The 11,194-nt window shown below is 41.1% G+C and overlaps 1 protein-coding gene across 1 annotated transcript in view; it reads left to right on the forward strand.

Moving 5' to 3' along the window:
* KCNK12 (potassium two pore domain channel subfamily K member 12) overlaps positions 1-10,475 on the forward strand; it is a 51,865-nt gene extending 41,390 nt beyond the window's left edge. The window contains exon 2 of the mRNA XM_027865497.1: positions 9,580-10,475. Coding sequence (XP_027721298.1) covers positions 9,580-10,475 — 896 coding nt within the window. The remainder of the gene's footprint in view (positions 1-9,579) is intronic.
* The last annotated feature ends 719 nt before the right edge of the window (positions 10,476-11,194 follow it).

The raw sequence follows: 11,194 nt of genomic DNA on the forward strand, positions 1-11,194 counted from the left end.
AGGTCAGGGACTCTCTTTTGCCTTTCTTTGTATCCCCAGCACTTAGCACAGTGCTTGGCACATAATAGACACTTTAATAAATGTTTATTGACTTACAGGAGTTGAAGATATAATGTTCTTTCTAGGAAATAGCAAGTAAACCAATCTAGAAAAATAGCTCGGAGCTAGACTATGAAGGGCTTTAAGACACCAGGTCAAGGTATTTTGTCTTAAAGGCAATGGGAGAGCTACTGATGGTTTTTAAGCAGAAGAGTAATATGGTCAGGCCTTAGCTTAGGAAGATTATTTTGGCAGTTTTGTGCAGCATAGGTTGGAGAAGGAAGATCCAGGAAGCAAAGAGACCAATTAGGAGACCGCCACAATCGTCAAGATGAGAGAGGATGAGGGCCCAAAATGGAGTGGTAGCCCTATGAATGGAGAAAATAAATGAGATCAGAGAATATGATCACAGCCTCCTTGGTTAATTGGTGAGGAAACTGAGAATAAAAGAGATTAAAGGGCTTGTCCAAGGACAAATCCCTGACTAGGGCCCTGGTCTTCTGACTTAATGCTACATTGCTTTTTCCATGCCTGTATTACTTTTTGTTTTAGCACACTCTGATCAGCTTGCCCCCCTCCAAGTTCCTACGAATTAATTTTAACCTCTGACCTAGAAGACAAAGTCTGAGTCTTGCATATAATACTTGTTAATTATTAAATTGGTTGGTTTCCCAGAAAGGGGAGATCCTATCCTTAAAACCGTAAGGATTCACAATGGGGGGGGGTTTCTTCACTATTCTCAGGGTTTATTAAATAAGGCTGTCCAAGCTGTTAAGCTTCAGCACAGCCAGACTCCATGACAGATGTTGGGTGTGGTTACATAATAAATCCCCAAAGATGCCTAACAGCTCTTCAACTCACTAGGTGTGAAATATTGATTTCAGTCCCACACTACACCCTGGACACAGAACCAGTCTGCTGCTACTGTTGCTACCACTAGATTTACCAGATGTTCTTCTAGTGTTTCCTTACAAATATACCCAAAATACCCTAGTTGCCAATAAACTTGACTTCTCACTGTTACTCCAACATTGCTCATCCTGTGCAGACTTTTCTCCTGATATTCCCTCTTCCAGGAGCATCCTTCTGTCCATCTCTCTCAGATTAAATGACATCTACTACATAAAGCCTTCCTCTATTACTCCAGCCTCCTCTGAAATCTCTGAGTTCTCTGTACCTTTCATAGAACCCCCTTTGGAGTATCCCTACCCTGTTGTAAGTTCCTTTGATGGTAAGACTCTTATCTTAAATATTTTTTCACAGAAACTGATTTGGAAGAGGCTTCAGAAGCCATCTAATGCAACTTATGTCTGAACTAGAATCCTCCTTACAACATATATAATAGTCAAACAGCCTCTGCTTAAACATCTCTAGCAAGGGAGAATTGCCTACTTCCCAAAACATAATTCACTTTTGGATAAGTCTAATTGTTTGGAAGTTTTTCCTGACATCAAACATAATTATTTTGAGCAACTTCCATCATACTTGGATGAATGAATGGAGGGATAAATGGACTGATGAATGGATAAATGGATGGAGGGATGGATGAATGGATGGATGGATAGATGGATGGATGGATAGATGTTCTCTTACCCTCCCTGCAGTCTCTCTTTCTGCAACTTACATTGTACTTTGATGGATGGAGGGAGGGATGAATGGATAGATGTTCTCTGACCCTCCCTGTAATCTTTCACATTACACTTAAGGCCTTGTCTTTAGGGACTCTGCTCTATAGAGTTTTCCCTTTTCAATTTGCTAAAGGCCACAGCAAGAAAGCTCGAATCTATATCATTATATATCATTAAGGTTGGTTTCTTATGTTCCAGAGTCAAATTAGACAACAGAATCTAATTCTAGGATCTCTGATTTGCTGTGCAATTGAAGCTCAGAATCAGAATGTTTGCCAACAAGCTCCCAGCAAGCCTCTGAAATCTCTGTTGACGTATCACAGTATAGTAATTACAGTATAACCTATAGTGCTACAGATGCTTCCTTGTTTGAGAAGGCAACACCAGGAAAATCACGGGAAGGTGTTTCACAGCTTTTGTCAAAGCAGCAAATTAAGTGTGCTTTCTGCAAAACTTACATGGCAGCTAAATCACATTATAAATAAAACATCCCGCTCTTGGGTGTGAACCCCTTGTTCCTGGCAAACCAAAGAATTGAAAGAAAGGTTTTCACAGGAAAGGTGAACATTTTCTAATTGTCTTTTTGAAACTTTGTGAACGCCACACCCTGCCCAGAACTACCCAGATTCCTCCCCAGAAAACCAGGCCTAGGGTTTCAAGGGCTCAAATGACAGCTGCTCCCTTCCCACCTCCCCAAAGGCAGCTGGATCTCGCAGAGTAGATAGAGTGCTGAACTGGAGTCAGGAAGACTTGAGCTTTAATCCTCCCGCCACACTTACTAGCTGTGGGACCCTGAGTATTAGCTTAACCTCCGTAGGTCTCAGTTTCCTCAACTGTAAAGTGGGGATGATAAAAGACCCTACCTCAGAGAGTTGTTGTCAAGATCAAATGAGGTAATATGTGTGAAATGCTTAGCGTAGTGCCGGTACATAGTAGGCGATTAATAAGTGCTTGTTCCCCTCCCCCTCACCACACTTGCTAATCTGAGAAAAAGAAGCATGTTAGCCTTCTTGCCCTGGGAGTTCACTGTGCTCCTGAGTGGTCAGTTCCTCCCAGAACCTCCATTTTAAGGGAGGCGCCCAGTCCACTCGTGTCTTCATTCCTCCCCAGACTCTCTGCCATGCCCTCATGTGGGCACCCTCTTGCTCCCCACCTTTTTCAGCCTCCTTACATGTGTGGTCTTCCCCCATTTAGGTGAGCTTTTTGAGGAAGGACATTTATTTTTCTTCAGCTTATATTTGTATTCTCAGTGCTTAACACGGTGCCTGGTTTGTAGTAAGTGCTTGTCAACTTGACTTGACAATAAACCACCTGTCCTTGTAACTGGTAAGGATAACATAGCAATGTGTATACTAACTCTTAAAGAGCTTGATCTAATTCAAAAACATGGTGCTGAGAGTTTTCCCAGGCAATCTGAAGAGTCTTCAGGATAGACAGTGAGAGTGTTACATTTGACAGTTAAGGTAGGAGCAGCTAGGTGGTGCAGTGGATACAGCACCGGCCCTGGAGTCAGGAAAACCTGAGTTCAAATCCGGCCTCAGACACACGGTACTCACTAGCTGTGTGACTTTGGGCAAGTCACTTAACCCCGATTGCCTCACCAAAAAAAAAAAGAGAGAGAGAGAGAAAGAAAATGAAGGTAAACTGAGAAACAAAGTTCTCAGCATGATCAATTTATTAGGCTAGCAATAATCAACAAATTGGGTCAATGGCCTCTCTCAATGATCAAAGACCTTTATAACAGTTAATAAAATGACAACAAAATCTTAAGTAGCGTAGGTGTGTCTTTTGATTGGCTATCAATGACGTAGTCAGCATTGAGTTCACATCCTTTGGACCTCCCCTTCTGAAACCCCCATAACCACAGCCAAGCCATGAAGAAAGAGGTTCCCAGGCAAGGGAATGACAGTCTTCAGATGATGGGAATTGAGATTTGACCTTCAGATTTCCCAGGTTTCTTTGGAAAGTGGGTTATAGGTGGGATTACAAAGGAAGAGGTAATTACAAGACAAAAGTTTGACCTTTAGGCAAGTTTCTCTGGGATGTGGGTGATGGGTGAAGTTTATGAGGGGAAGGAATAGAAAAGGGAATATTAAATCTAGCTTGATTGTCTTAGCAAAATGGGATTAAAATCAAATTTTAATTTTACAGGACTTGAAGTGGGGGGAATGACAGCAGGAGCAAAAATGGCAATTAAAACAGGATCAAAACCTCATGTGGTCCAACTGTTTACCTTTGTCAGTATTTTTTTTAATTTCTTTTTTTAATAATTTATTTATTTTTAGTTTTCAACATTCACTTCCATAAGATTTTGAGTTTTAAATTCCTCTCTTCCCCCCCCCCAAGACGGTGTGTAATCTGATATAGACTCTACTTATACACTTATATTAAGCATATTTTCACATTAGTCATGAAGTATGGAAGAATTAGAACTAATGGGAGGAACCACAAGAAAGAAGAAATAAAACAAAACAACAAAAGAAAAAATAGATCAAATAGTATGCTTCTGTCTGCATTCAGACTCCATAGTTCTTTCTCTGGATGTGGATAGTTTCCATTGGGAGTCTTTTCAAGTTGTCTTAGATCCTTGCATTACTGAGAAGAACCAAATCTATCAAAGTCAGTCATCACACAATGTGGCTGTTACTGTGTACAATGTTCTCCTGGTTCTGTTCATTTCACTCAACATCAGTTCATACAAGTCTTTCCAGGTTTTTCTTTTTTTTTTAAATTTTATTTTTAATTTTATTTTATTTTGGCTAGGCAATGGGGTTAAGTGACTTGCCCAGGGTCACACAGCTAGTAAGTGTTATGTGTCTGAGGCCAGATTTGAACTCAGGTCCACCTGAATCCAGGGCCAGTGCTCTATCCATCGAGCCACCTAGCTGCCCCATTTTCAGGTTTTTCTGGAGTCCACCTGCTCATCATTTCTCATAGCACAATAGTGTCCGTTACATTCATATACCACAACTTGTTTAGCCATTCCCCAGTTGATGGGCATCCCCACAATTTCGAATTCTTTGCCACCACAAAAAGAACTGCTATAAATATTTTTGTACATGTGGGTCTTTTTACCGTTTTTATGATCTCTTTGGGATACAAACCTACAAGTGGTATTGCTGGGTCAAAGGGTATGCACAATTTTATGGCCCTTTGGGCATAGTTCCAAATTGCTCTCCAGAATGCTTTGCTGGTATTTTAATGGCAATATCAAGTCCTTTTTCAGGCATGAATGAGATCTGGGTTTGCATGGTATTTCATTGGGTTTTCATTATATCCAGAAGATGAAGCCAGGGATCAAAGGGTACCTGTAGGAGAAGAATTCCTGTAACAATGGACAGACTATGTAGATGCCACATATTTTGTGGTGATGGGACAAGTGGGTCTTCTAAACCCCAAATGTGTTCTGACTCCCTTCCACTGTTTGCACTCCAAAGATGGGTAAAACAAAATAGACTGAGTTAACAAAGCTAGCAGTCGTGAATGGGTGAATGAGAGTTGATATTACTCATTGACACATATTTTAATTATTCTAATTAAACATTCATTCTAAAATTACATTGAAGATTAAGTAATTAGGAAACACAGGAATCAAGATAAGAGAAGGCTTTTTTCTAGAGTAGAATGGAAGCAATCCATGAAATCTGATTGGATAGTTCACATAGACCAATGAGAGGAATGCCATACCACTCACAAAGGGATAACGCTAAGGGAAAAGGAGTAGCCAGCTCTTGGATGGCCACAGTTAGAGTGCTGGGCTTGGAGGCAAGAAGACTCATCTTCCTAAGTTCCATTCTGGCCTCAGACACTTAATGAACTGTGTGACTAGGGCAAGACATTTAACCCTATTTGCCTCAGTTTCTTCATTTGTAAAATGAGCTGGAGAAGAAAAGGACAAACTATTCTAGTATCTTTGCCAAGAAAAACCCAAATGAAGTTAACAAAGAGTCAGAAATGACTGAAAATGACTGAACAACAAATCTTTGGAAAAAACACCACTAGTAAGGGCACCAGTCACTTTGCTAAATATTTAAATATACAAAAGAAAATTTGAGTCACCTATCCTGTAAAGTCAAAATAGTTGACTAAGTAGTTCTCAAATGCAGGAAGCAAGGGAACCTGTGATTTCATGGAATCATTTTTTTGGTGGCAGGGAGGATGCTTTAGCTTTAAATGGGTACGGGAATGGACATTCCTGACTGGGCTTTATTTTCTGTTCTCTTGATCTCAGACCCTGCTGCTTTCAAAAAGCAGTTTGTTTCTTTTCCCACACACTGAATTTTGTATCAACACCTCGTTCAGAGTAGGTTCCCACATATTAACTTCAACAGGTTTCTTTTGCCTGCCTGAGCTGCTTTGCCTGCTAGAAACAAAAGGATAAGAAGTTCAGGGTCAGCATATTGTCCCACAGCTGGCAAGCGTCTGAGGCCAGAGTTGAACTCAGGAAGATGAGTCTTCTTGACTCCAGGACCGGTTCTCTATCCACTTAGGCCACTTAGCTGCCCAGAAAGAGTAATTTTGCATATTGAACAGCCAGCTATTTTATGATTATTTGGAACTGGTTTCTTTAAAGAAATTTTATTGATATCTTTTTTCTTTCTTTTTTTTATTAAATTTTATTTTTAATTTATGTAATAAAACAAGCATTTCCATAAAAAAAGGTGATCACACATGAAACGGCAAATATACTTGCTATTCCTTTCAAATATACAAAAAATTATTATGTAAATTTTTTTCCTTTTTTTCTTTTCTTCTCTCCCCCCTCCCCCATCCTAGAGATGGCTATCATTAGACACAAATAGGTATATGCACACATACATATGTAAAATTATTCTTCTATTTATCAGTTCTTTCTCTGGATACAGATAGCATCTTTCTTCGTATGTCCTTTATAGTTAGTTTGGATCTTTATTATAGTAAAAAATAACTTATTTGTTCAAAGTCATTCTTAAAACAATATTGCTGTTACTGTATGCAGGTTTTCTTGATTCTGCTCATTTCACTCTTCATTATTTCATGCAAGGCTTTCCACATTTTTCTAAAATCATTGAGCTCCCTTGATATTGATATCTTTTAACATCACTTTCATTTCCAAATATGTTTCTTCCCCTCCCCTACCAAGAAAGCCATCCCTTGTTACATATAGTTAAAAAGAGGGGGGAAATTTTTTAGTAAAACTAAGGAAGATATCAACAATATAGGCAATATTCCACACCAACACTTTTGAAAAGAGGGAAGAAAGATGTATTTCTTCATCTCTTCTCTAGGGCAAAGGTTGGTCATCATTTATTACATAGCTCAGAATGAACTGATTTTTTTTCCCGTTACTCTTCTGATATGCAGTAAATACCAGTGATTTTATTATTACAATCATGGTAAACATGAATCCTAATGGTCACAAGGAGGTATCAGACAGATAACAGTGTATGGTAAACCAAAGCCAGGTCATTCCAACAATGATTTAACAGCAAGCCCTACAGTAAGATGTGAATTCCAGATCCATACACTAAATCAGCGGTATGTACCTAGGAGTCTTTCAAGAGGGTTAGGTCTCATGGTATTTGAGTGCTGACTGAAGCATACTATTTGCTCTTTTTTTCTTCTGTTTTGTTTTGTTTCTTCTTTCTTGTGGTTCCTCCTATTGGTTCTAATTATTCTTTACAACATGACTAATGTGAAAATATGTTTAATAGGAATGTATATGTAGAACCTATATCAGTTTGAATGCTGTCTTGGGGAGGGGGAGAAAATTTAAAAACTCAAAAGCTTATGGAAGTGAATGTTGAAAACTAAAAATAAATTAATAAAAAAAGGTTAGGTCTCAGAAGTTGAGGAATCAGGAAATACAAAGTCAGAGGGCAGAAAATACAGTCTTAATTATAAAGACCCAAACTAACTATAAAGGACATATGAAGAAAGATGCTATCTGTATCCAGAGAAAGAACTGATAAATAGAAGAATAATTTTACATATGTATATGTGCGTATACCTATTTTGTGTCTAATGATAGGCATCTCTAGGATGGGGGAGGGGGGAGAGAAGAAAAGAAAAAAAGGAAAAAAATTTACAAATTTGCAAAGAAAACAACCGTAACAGCAGCAATAAAACACTTTATTCATTCTTCACTCATTCTGGAGATGAGCTTCTCTGAACTCTAAGCAAGTGCTAGAATAACAGTAAACATTCATTAAGTACCTACTGTGTGCTACAATACTGTGGTAGACACTGGGGCCACAATGACAATGAAACAATCCCTGCCCTCAAAGGGTCTTCATTCTAACAGGAAAAATATAGACATATAATCCATCAACAGGCCTTATTCAAAACCTTTCTTGTCTGGTAGGACGAGGATACTTCCATGCCACAGTATGAGACATCTGTAGGACATGAGTGGAGTGACATCATAGCAGCTTATATTTCTGTTATACTTTGTAGTTTATAATAATAATAATAACACACATTTTTATAGTATTGTACAGTTTCCAAAGGCCTTTCTTCCTCCTACAACCACCCTATGCGGTAGGTGGTAATGTTAGACCCATTTTACTTGATAAGGAATTAACGTGAGTTGGCCAAGGCCTGTTGTTTAGTCATTTCAGTCGTATCTGACCCTTTTGACCCCATTTGGGCTTTCCTTGGCAACGGTACTGGAGTGATTTGCCATTTCCTTGTCCAGCTCATTTTACAGATGAGGAAACCGAGGCAAAGAGGGTTAAGTGACTTGCCCAGGCACACAGATAGTAAGTATGGCCAGACTTGAACTGAGGCTAAGAATAATCAAGTGACTTGCTCATAGGCTAGTTAAGTGGTAGGATAGGTACTCGAACTCAGGCCTTCAGACACCAAATCCAATGCTTTCTGCCCACTATCAGGCTGCATCTTCCCTCAAGAAAAACCCCATCTAATGTGCATATTATATGAGGATGTCCATGTACCTTGAATTAGATTGTATGTTAAAATTCAAGGTGAAGGTCGGGATCAAGTTGCCCTTGGGAGCAATTGGGTAATTGCTCAAGGGATTTTTCAGAGTGGTGCTTGCCAGCCATGTGTCAGGGACTGATACTGCAGCATTACCAATTTCAAGAACCATTTTTTTATGATTGGTTGAAGGATCACTAACTATGTCCCACCTTCTTCATGGAGTTTAGGTCCCATACCAGTGACTACTCAAACATGGGGAAGATTTGGGAAAGGGTCATTTTGGTCATTTGGGGGAATAATCCCTCTTAATACTAGTGCCTTCCCTCTGTTAATTATTTCATATTTATCTTGTTCATAGCTTGCTTTGTATATATCTGTTTGCAAGTTGTCTCCCCCATTTGATTGCAGGGCAGGGACTGATTTGCTTCTTTTTTAATCCCCAGTGCTTAGCACAGTACCTAGCATGTAGCAGGCACTTACTAAATGTTTCTTGATTGATTGACTGATTGGTCAGAACTGTAACTGAGAATTACAGTATCTAGGGCAAATTCATTTGGGGCTAAGATGGGGAGGGGGAAAGTCAGAATGAAAAGTGACAGAGACCCCAGAACATCCCACACATGCTGCCACTGTGGCTAAGAATACATATTCCAAATGGCACGGGTGCCCCTACTCAGCAGTCTTCCCAGGTTTAAGGCCACCATGCTGGTGCTACAGCCTGGCCTCACTTAAATCCAATTCACCTGCAAGTGAAGACATCGCCCTCCTGATGTCATTGATCCTCTTCAAAAACAGAGGACAAACAACCCCTCTTGCTTGGTGCTGCAGTGAGGGAAGGCGGGGAAGAAGAGGGATGTGACAGTGTTGGAACCCTTAGAGAGTGGCATCCATAGGCTAGGGGCTCCCTCTAGCACACCCCCAATGGATACGATTCCCAGCGTTCACCATTTAACCAACCCCTTTCTCACTTATGTCTGCTATGTCTTCACAGGTTTTGGCATGACTACACCCTCGACCGTGGCTGGGAAAGCCTTCCTCATTGCATATGGCCTGTTTGGGTGCGCAGGGACCATTCTCTTCTTTAACCTCTTCTTGGAGCGTATCATCTCTCTGCTGGCATTCATCATGAGGGCCTGCCACGAACGGCAGCTACGCCGGAGCGGCCTGCTGCCCCCCAACTTCCGCCGTGGCTCGGCACTGTCAGAGGCAGACAGCCTGGTGGGCTGGAAGCCCTCTGTCTACCACGTGATGCTAATCCTGGGTATCTTTGCCATTCTCCTCTCCTGCTGTGCCTCTGCCATGTACACCAGTGTGGAAGGCTGGAACTACATGGACTCTCTCTACTACTGTTTTGTGACTTTCAGCACCATTGGCTTTGGGGACCTGGTCAGTAGCCAGCAGGAGGCCTACCGAAATCAAGGGCTGTACAGGCTGGGCAATTTCCTCTTCATTCTCATGGGCGTGTGCTGCATCTATTCCCTCTTCAATGTCATCTCCATCATCATCAAGCAGGTTCTGAACTGGATGCTGAAGAAACTCAGCTGTCAATGTTGCAACCGATGCCGGAGGCCCAGTTCCCGTCTGGGAAGACGAAATGCCATCACCCCTGGCTCCCGCTTCCGCCACCACCTCACTGCAATGGAGGCTGATGGGCACTATGACAGCGATGCGGAGGGCCGGAGGTTATCAGGAGAGATGATCTCCATGAGGGACCTGATTGCTTCCAACAAGGTCTCCCTGGCCCTCCTGCAGAAGCAGCTGTCGGAAACAGCCAATGGCTATCCCCGAAATGTGTGTGTCAACACACGGCAGAATGGCTTCTCGGGGGGTGTGGGGGCTCTTGGGATCATGAACAATCGACTGGCAGAAACAAGTGATTCCAGGTAGATAGGGTGTTGGGGGTGGGGGGGAGGGGTAGGGTGGGAAGGACAGAGGGTGCAGCCTTTTGGTTTGCTTTTTAAATTTGCCCTATAAGAGTGGCACTGTCCAATTCTTTATCTAACCAGACGAAATGATACCAAATATAAAGTGATCCTACCAGGGTTGATTTCAGAAGATCCTAAGCTACCTGTTAATTCATGAGTCTCTTCCCAAATTCATTGGGAATCTTTGCCTCTACCTAGCAGGCACTGAGGATGACACTCAGCTCTTTGGAGAAGAAAGACAGTCTAGGGTTTCTCTCTGCTGGTACAAGCACAGAGTATTCCCCTGCCATAGGGCAACTGGTGAGGACTGCACCGAGTCCTTGCTGGAAATAGCATTTCTCTTAAACCCTAAAATGTATGGTGCATTTTCTCATGGCTCAGAATTAATTCCCCAGGATTTACAATCTGGACCAAAAATAGCAATTTCTTTGTGGTTCTCTGAAATGACAGTTACAGTTATGACAGGTTGGGGGTGGGGAGAGCCATATGTTGCATATATATGTATATGTGTGTATATAGATATGTGTATATTACGTATGTACGTATATAGTACACCTATTATACACACAATATAATGCTATAGCATTATGCAATGAGATGAAACATATCACTTATTCAAAGACTATTGCTCCCTCCAATTTTGAACTTGCACCAAATAAGGAGAATTGTTTTATCCTTTTC

This window comes from Vombatus ursinus, unplaced genomic scaffold (assembly GCF_900497805.2).
Source record: "Vombatus ursinus unplaced genomic scaffold, bare-nosed wombat genome assembly UNPS02014778.1, whole genome shotgun sequence".
NCBI lineage: Eukaryota > Metazoa > Chordata > Mammalia > Diprotodontia > Vombatidae > Vombatus > Vombatus ursinus.